Genomic DNA, 19,760 nt, shown 5'->3' with positions numbered 1-19,760 from the left:
AGTGCATTGTATCATAAAAGTATATCGCCATTTGTCTTGAACTTTCATCAACTTCATCACTCTAGTGGCAGTTAACTTAGTAAAATATGTGACGTAAGATTAACAGAACGAAATCTATATCTCTTGCTGCAGGATTATTGATTTTGATTATAAAATGAGAGAAAATTATTTAATGCACATACCATTGATATTACCGTCTTGATGGCCTCCGACGTCGCTTCCTCGCCGCTAGGCGTCTCCACCAGGCTGCTCCCCAAGTACTTGACATGAAATGTGACACCATCAACTACAGGATCTTTCACCCAGTCTTCTGATAGTTCTGTAATGAAGGAGGAAATTGACATGTAGAATGTGTGTTATTGACATGTGCAGATGAAGTTAAGGACCAGCAAATTATATAGTTTTTCAAGTTAATCAATAAAACACTAAATAAATGTTTATATAGTCAGTGAATTTGCAATGTTGGGTTGCGTACTTGCAGGATTCAAATATTATTTTCCTTTCTGTAAGAGAGAAACTTGTAACACCATAATGAGTAGTATAAAAGGCCATATTATAAACCCAAGAAAGTATGAACCCCCCTCAAGCAGATTTGGCTACACTTAAAACAGGCTCAACATGCCTACATGAGCTTTTTGCTCAAGTGTGGAACCCTGTCTAATCCAAGATTTTTGTAAAAAATGCCCTCGGGAATTTCTCGGAAAGTATGAACCCCCTCAGATTGATTTGCCTATACTTATAAAAGGCACTTCTGTGAGATTGTTGTCCATACATTTGTTAAAAATATGCCCCTCTTGTTGCCCACACTTAAAACTAGGCCACCCACACCCATACACACCCACCCACACCCACCCACACCCACCTATATACACCCACACCCACCCACACATTTACTTCCGGTCCACTTCCGGTCTACTTCCGGTCCACTTCCGGTCCACTTCCGGTTTGCCTACTTCAGGTCCCCATGTGGCCAAGTTGTGGCCTATTTCTGTTTTTTTTTTATCCAGCATAGAGTTTTGATTTGAATCCCAAGAAATTGTATATAAATACCAAAGCCAAAAATATTAAGTGTATACACACATACACACATACACACACACACAAAGCACAGTGTTGAACCCAGCTGATATTTTTTATCCAGCATAGAGTTTTGATTTGAATCCCAAGAAATTGTATATAAATACCAAAGCCAAAAATATTAAGTGTATACACACATACACACATACACACACACAAAGCACAGTGTTGAACCCAGCTGATATTTTTTATCCAGCATAGAGTTTTGATTTGAATCCCAAGAAATTGTATATAAATACCAAAGCCAAAAATATTAAGTGTATACACACATACACACATACACACACATACAAAGCACAGTGCTGAACCCAGCTGATATTTTTTATCCAGCATAGAGTTTTGATTTGAATCCCAAGAAATTGTCTATAAATACCAAAGCCAAAAATATTAAGTGTATACACACATACACACATACACACACATACAAAGCACAGTGCTGAACCCAGCTGATATTTTTATCCAGCATAGAGTTTTGATTTGAATCCCAAGAAATTGTATATAATAAACAACAACAAAAATGCCGAATCAAAAACATTGTAATCAATGCAATAAGAATATATCCAGCCCCAATTGGGCTAAGCACCAAAAGATTTGTGACCCAGACAAATACAGAACTCCCACAAAAATTTGCCCCAAATGCAATAGAAAATACAGCATGCAATACTTCACATATACACATAAAGATACTTGCTCTGCACAGTCATCAACATTGCCCTCACAACCATCTACATCTGGTCTGAAAAGAAAGCACGAAGCACCTGTTAATGCTGGACCTGCAAAGCAGCCACGCCATGCACCCATCCATAGCAGTTTTAATGCCCAACTTAGGGATTACCGGTTTGTATCAGAGCCAAGATGTGATATTAAGAATTTTTTGAACAGTATAAATTCTGATCTGCAGGCAATTCTTAATGCACAAAATGGCTCTTATAAACTGTCTCTTAAATTGTTTGCACAATATAAGAAACCAAATAGCACAAAATTTACACAGCCCCACATAACAGAAACTGTACCGGTATATTCAAACGCAAATTCAGACACAATAATAAGCAGTTTGATAGAACAATTGAATATTAAACACTCTGAATTTGCAGCAAAAGAGTCTGGATGGAGCCTATGCGGCTCTCCACACAAGTTATATGTTAATATTTCTGAATTCAGCCCATTACAAGGATCTACATATTTGCCATTACCTGCCAATATTAAAAACAAAAGAGCCGTGGTCAATATTGAAAATACCGACCAGAAATGCTTTTTGTGGTGTATTTTAGCTGCTTTGTTTCCAGTTTCAAGGCATCCTGAGAGAATAACTTATTATAAACAACATGAAAATGATTTTGATGATGCAATGGAGGGTTTAGAATATCCAATGTCTGTTCAGAATATTGATAAATTTGAAAAAAAGGCCAGGGATATCAACGGTAAACAATTATCTATTAATGTATTTATTTGTTCCACTGGCAATTGCTCGATAGAACCTCTCAGAATCAGTACATTTGATGATGATTCTGCTGTTCCGATTGATCTGCTCTTAATTGAAGGGGATGGCAAATATCATTACACTCTGATACATAATCTTGAAGCTTTAGTGAGAACACAACTAGACAAATCCAATACAATATTCAAGTTGTTCAGAAGATGTTTAAGTGTATTTGATGGTAAAAAAATAATAAATGGGGTTCGTGAAAGGAATGCAGAAATTGCTAAAAACAAGTTAATTGAGCATCTGAAATACTGTGCGAACCATAAACCTGTTCATATGGTGATGCCTAATCCAAGTGAAAATTGCAAATTCAAAAAGTTTGAAGCCTTGTTGGAACACCCAGCATATATTGTCTGTGATTTTGAATCGAACCTCAAGCCTCTTGCATTCTGCAATCCAGATCCTGAAGAATCTTCAATTACACCATACCAGCTACATGAACCTTCCAGTTTTTGTTATATAGTTATACGGGATGGTGTAGCTAGTGAGCCGTGCTTATACATGGGACCAAATGCCATCAAAATATTTGCACATAGAATAGAAAATGAGTGCCATGACAGAGCATCTAACATCTTATTAAAATCAAAACCTATGTTGCCTTTAACAGAGAAACAGATTGAGGATTTCAACAATGCAGAAAAATGTCCGGTATGTGATTCTGAATTTTCAGATACAAATATCAAGGTTCATCACTATTCTCATACAGATGGTAAATTCTTAATGGCCCTGTGTAATAGCTGTAATATTAAGATCAAGAGACCAAGATTTGTCCCCATATTTTGCCATGGAGCATCCAATTATGATTTCCATCATCTGATCAGATATGAGGGGTTTGAGAAGCAGAATTTAAATATTTTAGCTGAAAATGATGAGAAATATATATCTATTAGCAAGATAATTAAAGTTAATGGTGTTTCTATTCACATAAGATTTCTTGATTCCTACAGAATTTTATCTGCTAGCCTGGCTACACTGGCAAATCAATTATCTGATGATCAATTCAAAATCACATGTGCCTTGTTTCCAAATCAGGAGCTGAAATTAATTAGGCGAAAGGGTGTATATCCATATGATTATGTTACAGATTTTTCTAAATTTGATGAGTGTTCTCTGCCACCACAAGAAGAGTTTTACAGCAAAATCAGAGGATCTGGAATCACTGATGATGATTATCACCATGCCCAATTGATGTGGAACAATTTAAAATGCCAGACATTTGGTGATTATCACAAGGCATATTTGAAACTTGATGTGACCCTCTTAGCTGATATATTGCAGGCATTCAGAAAATCTTCTATGCAAAATTATAAACTGGACCCAGTGTATTTTTTCAGTGCCCCGGGCCTAGCATGGTCTGCAACGTTTTTGAACACCAAAAAGCCATTGGATCTGATCCAAGATCAAGATACATATCTGTTTATGGAGAAAGGTATAAGAGGAGGGATGGTGCAATGTTCCCAGAGATATGCCAGAGCAAATAACAAAGATATTCCCAATTATGATCCAGCACGGCCATCAAATTATATAGTGTATGTAGATGCAAACAGCCTCTATGGTCATGCCATGATGCAAAAACTGCCATATGCAGGGCTTGAATGGGTTGAAGATTTCAATATTGAGGATCTTCAGGACTTTGATGACAGTGACTATGGCCTCTTCTTAGAGGTTGATCTGACAATTCCTGATGATTTGCACAACAAATTTTCTGATCTGCCCCCAATTCCCGAGGTTCAGTGCTCACCTGGCTCTAAACAGAAGAAGCTCATGATGACTCTGGAGCCGAAACAGGGTTATGTCATATATTACAAAAACCTCCAGTTCCTGATGAAAGATGGTGTTCAAGTGACCAAAGTTGGCAAAGTCTTAAGGTTCAGGCACTCAGAATGGTTGAAACCATACATTGATACAAATACAGAGCTTCGAACATCTGCAAAGAGCCAATTTGATAAGGGCTTGTTTAAATTGATGGTGAATTCAGTGTATGGCAAAACAATTGAAAATGTCAGAAAACATACCGATGTTAAAATAATTACTGACCCCAGCCTGAGCAAAAAATTGGTTGCAAAGCCTAATTTCAATTATAGAAGAATTTATGATGAGCACATGGCACTTTTCAACATGAAAAAAACAAAGATTAAGTTTGATAAACCTATTTATGTAGGGGCTGCGATATTGGAATTGGCCAAATTACATATGTTAACATTGTATTATGATGTGCTGAAACCTTTTTATGGTGATAATGTAAAATTGATGTACATGGATACGGATAGTTTTATTCTTGATATTAAGACAGAAAATGTTTATCAAGATATGTCCCAGCCTGAATTGTTTAAATATTTTGATACCAGTGAACATACAAAGATTCAACACCACCACAACAAAAAGGTGCCTGGCAAGTTAAAAGATGAGACACTTGGTGATGTTATTGTGGAATTTGCTGGGTTAAGTGCCAAGATGTACACTTTTGAAACACGTAGTGGTGCTGTTGCCAAAAAGGCCAAGGGCATTGGCAAAGTAACTGTGGAAAAAGATCTCCAATTTGAAGATTATAAAAATTGCATCAAATCCCAGAATTTAATCAAAACATCAGAATCCAGAATCCAGAGTGTGGATCACTTGCTGACCAGCAATATTGTAAGAAAAGTGGCTCTGGACCCACATGATGATAAGAGATGCATTTTATCATGTGGCATACATACTCTACCATGGGGTCATTGTGATTTGAAAAATGGGAATCAATGCCCAATTACAGAGCATGATTTGAAATAAATAAACATGCCTATGAACTTATTTGGGTTCAAAAAACAGGCTATTATGGAGCTGCCAACACCACAACCCTCTCCTGATATGCTGTCTAAACTGAGTGGCTTGTTAATTATTCATCTGAACAGCATACTTACAGATGTTGATGATGAAACAGGTAAAACATTGTACATATTTAACAATAATTTAAATTATTACCAATTACCTGTAGGTGGTCAATTGCAATTTATTACAACCCCTGAGGGTGATGTCAAGATTTCAGTAGGGAGAAATATTTACAGAATTAAGCACTCAAACATGGTTTCTGGCACTGTTTATACTGTTTCTGCTGGTGACTGCTTATATATTGAGGTCCCTGGATCATATGACAAGCTTATACCTTTTTTTATAGAATTAAGAATCAGATACTCTATAATAAATAACCACTAAAACAAAAATGCCTAATGATATATTTGGCCATACAAGACATGAAGATCACAGTGATGAGATTCTGATGCTTGATGTCAGAGTCAAGAAATTAAGAAGTGATTTACAAGCTTTACAAACCACACTCAATGCCAGTCTTCAATTAGAAATTACAAATTTGCAATCACAATGCATGGACCCTCTTCTTAAAATTGATTCTGAACTTAAATTATTGCTTCAGAAATATACTGACCTGGCCACATTGGATAATTTTCAAAGTTTAGAAGAAGCTGTAGCAGCTCTTCAAGCCAAATTTAAGACCCAGGCCACCAATTCTGAGCAATTGAAACAGCAATTGGAAGAGCAGATAAATAATGTCCAGGCACAGCTCCAAACAATTGTCAAAAGCATAAAATCACAAGAAGATTTTGATCTAGTGATTTCCACTCTAAAAGAGCAGATTCAATCACTCCAAATACCTAATCTGGACCCTCTGAACAATGCCATAGCCGAGGTTAAAGAAAAAATTGAGACACTTGAAAATTTTATGAACAACTTGCCATCTTCTGATGCTTTGAGTGCAATAACTCGGAGTGTTGCAAATATCAAGCTGCAACTTGAAACATATGAAGATTTTGGAAAAATTCAAAGTTCCATAACCCATCTTGAAGGTACAATAGCAGCAGTACAAAGTGATTTGGCAAATGTACTAGAATCCCGCTTGCCTGGGATTGTAGACACACTTGTCAGTGTGCAGCAACAAATCACAAAGCTTGAAAACCTCAACACTGAATCTGAACTATCTCATTTTCATCACTTGATAGATGATATCCAAACAAAGCTTGAAATTTTACAACAATCAACACCCTCTCAGGCAGATATAGCCCTGCTCCAAAATGCTATGCAAAATGTGGCTGATGCTTCTGAATTAAACAATGTGAAATTGGCACTTGAATTTTTACAAAATACTGTATCAAATTTGCCCACATCACAGGAACTTAAAAATATTAAGAGGGCAGTGAATCGCATATTGAAATCAGAAGATATCAAGAATATCCATACAGAGATCAAACAACTCACTCAGACAGTGGCCACTCTACCAACCAATCAACATATTAATGAATTGCATGCCCTGTTTGAGGATATCAGAAGACAGGTCCATGATCTTACTGCTCAAAATTCAAAATTGGCAATTGTTGAAAATTTGCAACAAATTGTAGCTAATATCAAGCAACAGCTAGGGACCATGGAATCCAATCAAGCAAATGCTCTGTCTGTTTTTGCCACCCAGCTTCAAGAGATTGTGCAACAATACAAGAAACTTGTTGTGGACATAAAAATCAAGCCAGGCCATGATGATGTTGTTAGGACCATCAATGAGCACCTTGAATCTGTAACAAGCAGATTGCTCACAGCAGAAAAGGAAATAACAGGCATAATCGACAATCCAAAACATTCAGTAATTCTTGAATTGTACAGCATCCCCAACAAAGAATATGATTCACCATTTACACCAGGTGGCAAAATATATATGCTGTCCCCTGCACAGTTTTATTATCAATTTTTTGTTGGGGGCACATTGAGACCAATCAAGATCAAATATTGGCTTCAACCACAGGCACACCACTACCCCACATTATCAATAACAAATGCTGATAACAAAGCAAAAATCACCAGTGTGGAGTTAGAGGATTTTACAGATCCCAATACATTAGAAACAGCTTATGCTGAAGATGATGGCTCTCTGGAATTTCATATACAAATAGGAGACAAATTATATTTAGAAAATCCTGCAGTATCAGCTGCTGAACACCCCATAGTTGCAATATTCTTGTTTTCATATTATGTCTAGACAAATTATTGTTGATGAATTACACAGACAAGCCCGACATAATTTTAAGAGACTCCCAGTAGTCACAAAGGGCATAGATGATTTATGGCAGAGCGACTTGATTGAAATGGCAAGTGGACAGCTGAAAAACTTAGACAAAATCAACAAGGGCTACAAGTATCTACTCACTGTCATAGACACATTTTCAAAATTTGCCTGGGCTGTGCCACTCAAATCCAAGACTGGAGCATGTGTTACAGAAGCCATCAGGACAATTATCAATCAGAGTGGAAGATCACCGCGCTATTTGCAAACAGATAATGGCAAAGAATTTTATAATTCAGTGTTTCAACAATTTATTAAAAGCCAGGCAATAAAACATTATTCGAGTTACAGTGATCTCAAAGCCTCAATTGTAGAGAGATTCAACAGAACCTTAAAAAATCTTATGTATAAACAATTTACCCTCCAAGGTAATTATAAATGGATTAATATTCTTCCAGAACTTCTACATAAATATAACAACTCGGTCCATTCCACAATCAACATGAAACCCTCTGAAGTAACTCCATCTGATGAGCAAAAATTGATCAGGACTGTTTATTATCCTAGATACCAGCCAACAACAAGAAAGGCCAAATACAGGGTGGGTGATCAAGTAAGAATCAGCAAATATAAGCACTTATTCAAAAGAGGCTTTACAAGAAACTGGAGTACAGAATTATTTACAGTGGTCCAAATTAAACCTGGGACCCTTAACACATATATAATAAAAGACCACCGAGGAGAAATTCTCAAAGGCCGGTTCTATGAACAAGAGCTCAGCAAAACTAAACAGCCTGACACATATCTCATAGAAAAAATCATCCGCAGAAAAGGCAACAAGTTATTTGTCAAATGGCTAGGACTCCCAGAACACAGCTGGATCGATGCAAACAAAATAATAATATGAGCACCTGGGATGTTATAAAAAGGCTGCCAGAACCTGAACAGCAGAATAAGAGAAATGGCAACTTGCTGCCTGATAATATTAGATGTCTTATTGTTGGGCCATCTGCTTGTGGTAAAACTACACTAATGGTTGATAATTTTTTATTGGCACCCAACTGGTTAGACTGGAAAAACAGGCACTTGTATATCTTCTCTAAGAGCTTGGAACAATTAAAATATCAGCAGCTGATGAAGCTATATGATGGATTGGATATTGCCACTTTTGAACCAGATGTTAAGCCACTTCATGAATGTCTCGATAATTCTGTTGTTGTGTTTGATGACATTATACTGGATAATCAAAACAAGGTTAGAAATTTCTTTACACAGGGCCGACACAAAAACATTGATTGTTTCTACCTGGCACAGACTTTTTCAAAAATACCGAAGCAACTGATCCGAGACAACAGCAATTTTATATGTGTGTTTCATCAAGACCATACCAACCTCAAACACATACATGATGAATATGTAGGTGGGGACTTGAGCTACAATGATTTTTCTAAGTTTTGCAGTAGGTGCTGGAACCAGGACAGTTATGGGTTTGTCACAATTGATATGACAAGAACACCTAATACTGGCAAATACAGAAATAAAATCAACAATTTTCTAGACATTGAAATATAAATAAATAACCATGAAAAGGCCAATCATTGATGATCTTAAATTAAGAGATTATCTTGTAAAAAGATTTAAGGGATGGAAATCACAGAACCGAGGAATTTATGAAAAACACAAACAAGCAGAACAGCCTGTAATTGATGCTATTAGTGAATTAGGTAAAAATATCAAAACTGTTACAGAGCAAAATCAAAATTTGATCACGGAGCTTGTACCTGTAGCTGCAAGGAACATATTAGATTATCCATTCACCCCACTTTCCAGTATTCATACACCTAGTCCTATTGCTCCTCGAAGAATGGAAGCTACTCAGGATCCTATTGAATTGGGTCTTCTTGCTCAAAAATATTTAACCACACCTAAAGACAATAAAGATGAGGTTTTTGGCTTATATGCTGACACAGAGCTTGATGGTAGCATCATACATAGAATTGGCAATTTCAGAGTAACATTTATGGGGGATGATCTGATTGTATATTCAGAATCTCGTCTTGGAGAAAAAGGTGCTTTTGTTAAGTACCCCGGCACACCTGGATTGTGGGAACTGATGACTAGGAAAAGGCCTGGCAGCTATACAGATCAAGATTATGAATATTACAAAGAAATATTAATAAAATCAGATGCTCTATACCAGAACAATGATCCCACACAAAAAAGAGTCAAGTCTAGCAGTGGAGCAAAATACAACAATTTAATCAAGCCCATATGGTCACAGATCAAGACTGGCAGTGGAATCAAACAATACAACACCCTGCCTAAAGAATTTGTGTGGGTTGATGATGTCAGGAAACTTGTAGACAGGTTATTGGTGATAGCTGGGGAGGAAAATGCTGGGAACCACAATTTTTACAATGAAAAAGTTGGAATTATGGACATGATAAGCACCAAATTGTCTAATTTTATAGTGAATGACACTAAGGGGATTGGATATCTTATAAAAATTATTAATACTCTACCCCCCAAATTTTGGAATATTTCTGAGGGCCGGGGTTTGGTTAATGACATTATAAACAAGCTGCCATTTGAACTACATATTCCAGGCTATCAGTATTGTGGTCCAGGCACAAAACTGGACCATAGATTAAACAGAGGTGATCCTGGTGTTAATCCCCTCGATGCTGCTTGTAGAGACCATGACAAAGCATACAACGCACATTCTGATCTTGACAAGAGACATGTTGCAGACAAAAAATTAGAAGAGGCTGCATTTGGCAGATTTGTAAGCAAAGATGCACCTTTGAGTGAAAAAATAGCAGCATTGGGAACCACCATAGCTATGAGCACCTAACAAAAATTGGGGTGGGGGCTGTGAATATGTATATAATAAACCTACAATGAAGGCCAAGGGTGTTATGTATCAAATACCTTATGCAGGTCTCAAATCTCTTGGGCCTATTGATAGCCTTTTGACCAAAAAGCAGCGCAAGAAAAAAAATTCTTGTATTGCAAAAGGGCATGGTATGAAATTGTTGCTTAGTACCCCCAATTAAAAAAATTACAGCAATCAAGAAAAAAATCACATGTGGGGGGTTTCATATTTACCATCCCTGCCATCTTAGCTGCTCTCGGGGCTGTTGGGAGCTTGGCTGGGGGATCAGCTGCCATAGCAAAAACAGTAATAGATGCCAAGAAAAATAGGGCAGAATTAGATGAGCAGAGGCGCCATAACCTGGCCATTGAGAAACAAGGCAAAGGTGTTAAGAGAGCCATGAATAAGTTTAAAAAAAACAAGAGCCGCTTACAAACCAAGATATTGAAGCTTTAATCAAGCCTCTGGGCATCAAACATTTTAGAGGTGTGTACATGTCTGATTCTTTACCAGAACAACCACTCAACAAAGAGTGTGGCATTGTTAATTTGGATAAGTACAAAAATCAGGGCACTCACTGGATTTGTTATCTTAAATATTTAAAAGATGAGGCATTTGTGTTTGATTCATTTGGAGGTGTTCCACCTGAAAATTTAATAAAATATCTAAAATCAACTAATCTTTATTACAATAATGCCCGTGTTCAAAACTTCAAAGATGTTAATTGCGGACATTTGTGTTTATCTGTTCTTAGATATATGTCTCAAATAAATAAACCATCAATTGAAAATTTTCAAAAAGCCTTGTGGTATTTAAAACATCATGGGGGTATTCCATCTCACCAGCCAAAATTCAATATTGAAACTCAAATTACATGATGACATAGTGTATCCCAAAACAATAGCTCTCAGAGCATTTTATGGCATGTACTTGATCCCTAATATTACACACCACAACAACAAAATTGCAGTAGGGGATCAAAACATTGTCATCACTCCAGGGCAATATAATCTGTCCACTCTAAATGCTCAATTACCCAGAGGTGTAGTGTTAAGTCAAAATTCTGTCACTCACAGAGTAGAGATTGTATCTGCCACAGAAACAGTGGAACTGGGTACTATAGGAGAGCTGTTAGGCTTTGAGAACAACACAAAACTTGAACCGGCCATCAAACACACTGCTATGAATATACCTAAATTCTTAGCCATAGAGACTCTGAATATTCACTGTAATATGGCCGAGGGTATGATCACCAAATCAAATGGCATAGGCACTCACAAACAAACCGGCATCATTGCAACATTCAAACCTAATTCTGAATTCATGGAGCCAATCATCTACAATCCATCCCCAACATTATATTTTCCTGTGTGCCATAATAGAATAGATTATATTGAATTGATGGTCACTAATGAAAAAGAAGAATTAGTTGATTTTGCTGGAGCCACAACAACTGCTATCATAGAGATTAACATTTAAATAAAAATACATACAATGGAAAATATTGAGAGTTATGAGCTACAATCATTCCCCCCAAACAGGAGGACATTTGCAAATTTAAATCAACCCAACACAGAAATTGAGGTTGATCTTGATGTAGGGGATGGCTTTATACACCCGCACAGAGCAGATCTATACATCAAATTTGATGTTGTAAAGCTCGATGGAACAGATTATCCGGCAAATTCAAATATAAGATTGGTGGACAATTTTGTGCCCCATCTATTCTCTGAAATTGAGATCAGAAAGCATGGTGTTGTTATAAACAGAGTAGATTATCCCGGCATTACCTCCACAGCTTTGGCCACACTAAAATTATCCAAAACCGAGGCTTCATACTACAAAATAGGTGGATTTGAGGCTGGTGAGAAAATATTATCTAAAAATCACACAGTGCTGTTCCCTATGCGCCTGTTGCCAGGATTCTTCTCAGATTTCAAAGATATTATGTGGAAGGGTGGGTTAAGAATCACATTTAGAAGAGCTGCCAATGATAATAATGCCTTGATGAGGTACAGCACATTAAACTCTACAGGGGAAGCTCTGCCTAATACCCTACCTGATGAAGGCAAATGCATTATTCAGACTATGGAGCTAAGAATCCCAGTTGTTGAATATGAAGCCAGTTATGCTCTTAAATACAAAGCAGATATAATAAAAAATCCACAGATTCCTTTACAATTTTATACATATCAATGTGTACAGAAGCCCGCAACTGGTACTTATTATGAGTTTGATGCTACAAATTCATTCTCCAGTATACAATATGACATGCCGGATTTTGTAGTGGTATTGTTTCAGACTGGAAGACACAATAATCAGGAAAAAAATTCAAGTAGATTTGATAACTGCAACATCAAGAACATATATCTTAAAAATGGCAGAAATGAGGTATTCCCTAGAGAAAATTATAATTTAGACATTTCCAAGGATGATTTCCTCAAATTATATGAGGCATTTACAGCATACAAAAGGGTCACTACTGGCAATACTGACATGTATTACACACCAGATGAATTCAAAGCACAGAGACCCATGTTTGTCATCAACACTTCAAAAAGAAAACAAGTTGTGGTGAATAACAGGACAAACATTAAAATTATCTGTGAATTCCATGAGGCTTTACCTGATGACACCATATGTAGTGTTATTCTTATAGGTGAAAAATCATATGTTTATGATGTAAGAAATGAGAGAGTCACGGAGCAATTCTAGAGGGTCTCTGCATATTGCATTGTCTTAGTACTAGATATGCAAGATGGGCCTGGTGTCCAATTGAACTTAAACCGGAAGTGGACCGGAAGTGGGCCGGAAGTGGACCGGAAGTAGGCAAACCGGAAGTGGACCGGAAGTAGACCGGAAGTGGACCGGAAGTGAACCGGAAGTGAACCGGAAGTGGACCGGAAGTGGACCGGAAGTAAATATGTGTGGGTGGGTGTGTATGGGTGTGGGTGGCCTAGTTTTAAGTGTGGGCAACAAGAGGGGCATATTTTTAACAAATTTATGGACAACAATCTCACAGAAGTGCCTTTTATAAGTATAGGCAAATCAATCTGAGGGGGTTCATACTTTCCGAGAAATTCCCGAGGGCATTTTTTACAAAAATCTTGGATTAGACAGGGTTCCACACTTGAGCAAAAAGCTCATATGGGCATGTTGAGCTTGTTTTAAGTGTAGCCAAATCTGCTTGAGGGGGGTTCATACTTTCTTGGGTTTATAATATGGCCTTTATACTACTATAATGCTATTGAATATTGTTCAAAGAACATAAATTTTTAACAGAAGAAAATAAAATTTAAGTATCCTGGTTGATAAGTAAACAAATAATGTATAGTTTCTCAGAGTGTACTTCGTGGACAACCAGTGGTCTACAACATGGTTAAAAGTGATCAGATAAAAAAAAAATGAAAGTAAGGTTACTTTTAACGTATTATATATTTTAATAAATATTATAGTGTAATGACTGAGTTTACAGGCTGCGCATACATAGCTCTTATTTGCTAATCACGAATTGGTGGAGTCAAATTTCCCGCAAAAATCGACTTTATGCGGAAAATTCGACTTCACTAATTCATGATTAGCAATTAAAAGAGCGCATCCTGTAAATTTATCACTTTTGCTATGCGTTCGGGTGCTCTGCAACCCCAGAAGTGGTATGGGGAAATGGAGAAACGCCGGTGTCGTGAGAATTAAAGATACGAATAATTTATTTATTGATTTGCTTTTTTTTACTTCGATTTTTGTCCACTTTTGGCTAATCTGCTAAGATGGGGATGAGTGATGATATGATGAAATTGATGAATGGACACTCACAAACATCCATACCCGGCTGGGATTCGAACCCGGGACTCCTGGCGTCGTAGCGCTATGTGCTAACCACTCCGTCACGGGGGTCGAAAGATACGAATAACAACTGGGAATTGAACATATTACACACATAATATTCTACTTGATAGTAAAGTAATATCCAAAAGTTCTTAAACTAAAAGTGTAAATACTAACGTCTTTGTTCCAGTTTATATTACATTCTGCATTGCATAACATTTTGAAATCTTCTTGTAACATATTTCGTATTGCAGTTTCTCCTACGTATAAGGGATTTAATTTTCTACTAATCCTTTACATAACGTTGGAAGATTTATGAGGCAACGTATGTAACGCCTGTTAGCCCGGAAGCTCACCTTGACAAGCCCATTCTCTCGTCCGAAGTTTCTCCAGATATGTAGGTCGTACTCAACATAAGTTTTTCATAATTTGTACGGTCTTACACCGAAGTAATAATGGCACGGAATTCACACTAAAGAATACACCACCGAAAATATTAAGCCATCTCAAACATGATGTCTAGCAGTATCGTATATACTATATTTCTTTCTGAGGGGGCTTGCATTTTGGTGTCAACTAATGATAACCATAATGGTTTGGGATTCCAAGAGAGTTCTAGGGGCTCAAGCCTCATAGCTTCCTCCTTAAATACGCCATTGGTGTCCATTGAAATGTTACAAGTATCGCGTTTATTCTCTATCGATTGCGTTAAATAAAGAGCGTCCACTACACTTTATATTGTAGATATTTGTGATAGTATCGTTGGACCGTAAGCCTATTTTCTATCAGATATATCTAGACAATAGAGAAAACACACGAAGATTCGCTTGAATGATCTAGAAGGAATTCTAAAACGATGGAATTTTTGAGAATTTGGAATATCATGGCGGTTTTTCGAAAGGACAGGAATTTTCGTACACGTATTTTTGTTGGCACAAGCGAAATGTCCAGTGGCATCTTAGCTGGCCTTAAACAAGTTATTTAGTATAAACAACTGAACATCTGATCATCAGGGGCGCCAACTTTTGAAAAACATTGGGTGGGCTCAAACTCGAGTTATAAGTTCACAAAAATATCTCATAAATCCTTTATTTCATGTATCATATTAATGCACGCCAACAATGCGTCCTTACTTATTTTTTAAATCTGTTATTTTCTGATTTCAATAAGCAATCTATCAGAAATGATAACTAATATAAAAATAATACACGACAAATTATTGTGTCGGCTCGGGCCCCACGGCTGATCTTAATTATTATCTTCGAATGTCGACTCCATATAACTACGCGTGATTGTCTTACCTTATTAGAACTAAAAGACACAAGATTTTATGGGCCGTACGCCTTGTCAACACTTTTGACATATAGTAGTCTATTATATTAAAAGAGAAAATATTGTATTATAAAAGTATGATATTGTAGTAACAAATGTAAAAACGTAACTGCTGCATAGCTTAATAGCTGAACCAACCCGGGTTCGATCCCCGGCCGGTTCAAATCCGGGAACTTTTCTAACGATGGAAGCGGCCCCGACGCCCACCCAGCGTCGAATAACATGGGTACCTGGGGTAAACCCTGGGGAGTAAAGGCGGTCAGGGGCGTGATGCTGATCACATCACCCCCACTCACGACCGGATCAAGAAAGTGTTGGGCGTTACCCCCACACCCCCTATACGCCTTCATGGCGTGGTGCTATGCACAGGGGAGCACTTTTTAAATTTGGAATTGGATATAGACACTGGATATTAGAATTACGTAATTATGATGATTCGTTTATCGATTGACCTGCCACCTGGTGGAGTGTTCCAAGTGAAATACTTTTTCTACGGCCAGGAGATTCTAGTTGTGCATCCATAGTAATTCACGAGATAGCCAAATTGTGGTGTTGCCCGAGCAAAAGGAGCAAATATGGGGAACCTGTACAGACGTTGGGCTCCATAAAAACATATCGATCTGCAGCGTAAACAGAAGGGGGAGCACATTGTGGCTCCATAAACAGGACTTGAAGAGCCCGTTGTCATCGTCCTGCGGCGACCTTTTCTCCAGCTGCTTGCATGGGAAACGGATGCTTTCGGGTTGCCATGGCGACCGGAGGACCGGATCGAACAAACCAATAGAGGAACGCACCTCGTTATGAATTCGCGCTAAAATCCCATTGCCACGGAAGCAAGTGGAAGTTGCTGGAACATGGAAACGATGCCAAGACAAGACTGGGCACAATATGTATTTCTTATTCTATGTCGCTTCTCTACTAATTGGTTAATCGCGATTATGAGGATGAACGATAAACTGGCGATGTAAATGAAAGGGAAAAGCCAAAGGATACATTCGTGCCTTAAGCAAGAGTCGAACCTAGGATCTCTGACTTCACAGCATGTTACGCTAAACATTCTTCGCACCGATAAAAGGACACAGACGAAGACCGGAACTAGAACTCGGGAAAATGAAACCACAAAAAGTAATCACCCTTTATAGAAGCAAAAGTGAACAGAATAGATAACGCATTCAGTCCCGAAACAGGGAGAAGAAATGGAAGAAGGAACGATAGAGAGGTAAAGAGAAGAAGGAAAGATATAGAGATAAACAAGATACGATAGAGAAAAGGAGAGGAAAAGGGGAGATAGAGAGATGAAGAGGAAAATAGAGATAAAGAAGGGACAATAGAGAGACAGAGATATATAGATAAAAAGGCAAAGTAGAGAGATAAGGGGAAGAGAGAGAAAGGGGGGACGATAAATAGATAATGAGAAGAACAAGGGGAAATAGAGATATAAATAGAGGGATAAGAGAAGATAGAGAAAGAATAGACGATAGTTAGATAATGAGAAGAAGGGCAAATAGATAAAGGGTGGAAGAAGGGAAGGTTGAGAGAAAGAGGGGAAGAGAGAGAGAGTAAGATGGAAAATAGGTGAAAAGGGATAATAGAGATAAAGAGAGGAAGAGGGGAGAGATAGATAGATATAAAGAAAGGACGATAGAGAGTTCAAGAGATAAAGAAGAATAGATAGAGAGAAGAGTTGAAAACTTGAACAAGACCAACAAAGGGAACCCGTGGGAAGCTTAGCCCCCTTTGGCACTACCTACCTAATCCATGCGCCTTGTCCCCAGATGCTGCAGCACGGCACGTCCTGCTGTGATGCCCCTGCGATTTCCTTCTTCTGGGGAACACGGCATTTCGCCTGCTACGCATTTCGAAGTTATGTAACGCCACGCTTGATGAGCGTTACGCGATAAAGGACTACGATCCCACAATGAGCTGCGCCATGCACAAAGACTGGCTGCTTATTTTTTTCGTCACTTTTAAACGTCGCTTTGCGTGTCATGTTATGCGGAGACTTTCATGATGAGATCTCATCTTAGCCCTGAACTGTACTTTACACAACGACCTCGTGGTGTCACACAAACAGATATATATATATATATATCCACATATTCACGATCTCGGCCATCATGGAGGTGATTTGATCAAAGGGTTCTACCAGTCAAGAAATTATACTTGTCAAGAATTTTTGATACCACAATGAGATTGACTGATTTAATTTATTTTACTTCACTTTTCTGCCCCTTTGGCTAATCACGCAGATGAGGATGAATGGTGGTAAGATAAGATGGATGAAGAGACAATCACAAATATGTAGGAATGACAACACGAGCCCCACACGTCAGAGCCATGCTAGTGTGCCAAATGCAGTCCAGGATGCATTAATAAATAAAGTTAGTCTAATTCCTTTGTTAAATACAGCTCCGGTTTTCATTTTAACTGACCTTTTGGTAGAAGTTTAAATGGGGTTGTATAAATAAAGGTTAAGAAAAACGAAAAAAGGAAAACTCGAAGAATTTTGGATTTGTTATTTTGGTAGACACTCTGGATCACGCTCCGGTCGTCATTACCCCCCCCCCCCCTCGGCAAGGGGCTGGTGAGTCCCAAATCCACTTTATTTATTTATTTCAAATAGTATTTATTATATGCAAGAACATAATCTGAAAAATCCCCACATTAAATCACCTAGCCTGGGAATCGAACCCGGGTCTTCCGCTTGGCAGTCAGACGCCCTACCGACCACCGCGGTTTCCATATTACATACACCGTATTTCTTCGAATCCAAGACGACATCGAAAACAAGGCACACCTTATTAATTGCTTCAGCTTTTGAGGGAGAAAATACAATTTAACGCACGCAGATGTACAGTCACTGGACATGAAAACGACACACTTAGATCCTGAAATACTTTCTTCCCTGCAAGGCGTTATGTGTGTTGCCTAACTCTACGGCGGTGGTAGAAGTTGCCATTGAAAATTTGCTATGAAAATCCACTTGTCGCCGTACAGTTAGGCAACACACATAACGGCTTACACGGAAAAGAGAATTTCAGGATGTGCGTGTCCTATTTTTATTGTCGGTGACTGTACATAATACTGGTACGTTATTAGGGCAATACCGTGTCGTTACACTTACCATTAACGATACTACCACTGGCAGTGCCATCAGCATTTACATTTAATATTTAGCTTTTTAACAATAACAGCACAGTCTTTTCTTCAATGCCACTTCGGCTACTTTCATCATCTCTAGAAATATTTGATGTCGGGAAAAGATAGACCAGCTTCACGGTTTCCACTTTCCTCAGCACAAAAAATAATTTTACGTTTAAATGCTGCATTATATGAGTGACGTTTCCGTTTCTCCATTTTTTTTAATGTCCTTTTAATGTGCACTTTACAGAAGCTGACTCAGTGACCTCCTCTTTAGTGCAAAGAGCACAATAATAAACCTTCCGTTGTTTCCTTTGCACTTCACTGCTAAAAATAGACTGACTGCTTGTTGTGAAATGTTGATTGCTGTAACACAACTAATTGAAACGGAAATAAATTTCGTTAAGGGCGATTTTTATCAATACCGGTAGTTTCCACGGTCTCTGAGGAAGCTTTTAGTGTATCCTTGCCTTTCTAATGTGTTGTGTTTGTCCATTTACAACTTTGCACTTTTTAAATCTTTCTCAATAGGCTTTTTTACACCCTCTTTTTAACTCTCAGGTAAGGATTTTAGATAAGGGGATATTTTCCCGTGTACATTAAAGGGGACAAAATTAGTGTTGCCCACGAGACGAGACTTTGGCCTGTCTCGTCTCGTGGAAATGCTGTCTCGTCTCGAAAATATTCGTTTGTCTCGGGACATGATCAATCTCGTCTCGTCTCAAATTTTTAAAAGCCTGTCTCGTCTCGTCCCGTGGGCAACGCTAGGCAAAATGGCCATATGTCCCGACGCACCTAACATTTTTAATTCGTTCAGCTACCAGACGGAAAATTTTGAACAAATCTCTACTTGTTTTGGAGAAAGATCGAAATTAGGGATGGCCACAAATGGCGTCTGACTATCACACGGGAGAGCCGCGTTCGATTCCCGGGGTGGGTGAGCTAAGGTCGGAATTTTTCTGGCCTTGTCCCCGCATAAAGCG

At 38.1% G+C, this 19,760-nt stretch overlaps 1 protein-coding gene across 2 annotated transcripts in view; it reads right to left on the bottom strand.

Moving 5' to 3' along the window:
* The window catches only part of LOC145983939 (low density lipoprotein receptor adapter protein 1-B-like), a 49,404-nt gene that overhangs the window by 17,345 nt on the left and 12,299 nt on the right, over positions 1–19,760 (bottom strand). For both annotated transcript variants that reach the window (XM_083117119.1, XM_083117129.1), the window contains exon 2: positions 183–319. In XM_083117119.1, the coding sequence (XP_082973245.1) occupies positions 183–319 (137 nt within the window). The remainder of the gene's footprint in view (positions 1–182; positions 320–19,760) is intronic.

Source organism: Lepisma saccharinum, chromosome 1, assembly GCF_977018435.1.
Source record: "Lepisma saccharinum chromosome 1, izLepSacc3.1, whole genome shotgun sequence".
In the NCBI taxonomy this organism is placed as follows: Eukaryota; Metazoa; Arthropoda; class Insecta; order Zygentoma; family Lepismatidae; genus Lepisma; species Lepisma saccharinum.
Note: the sequence above shows the minus strand (reverse complement) of the source record. Positions and strands in the feature narration are given on the sequence as shown.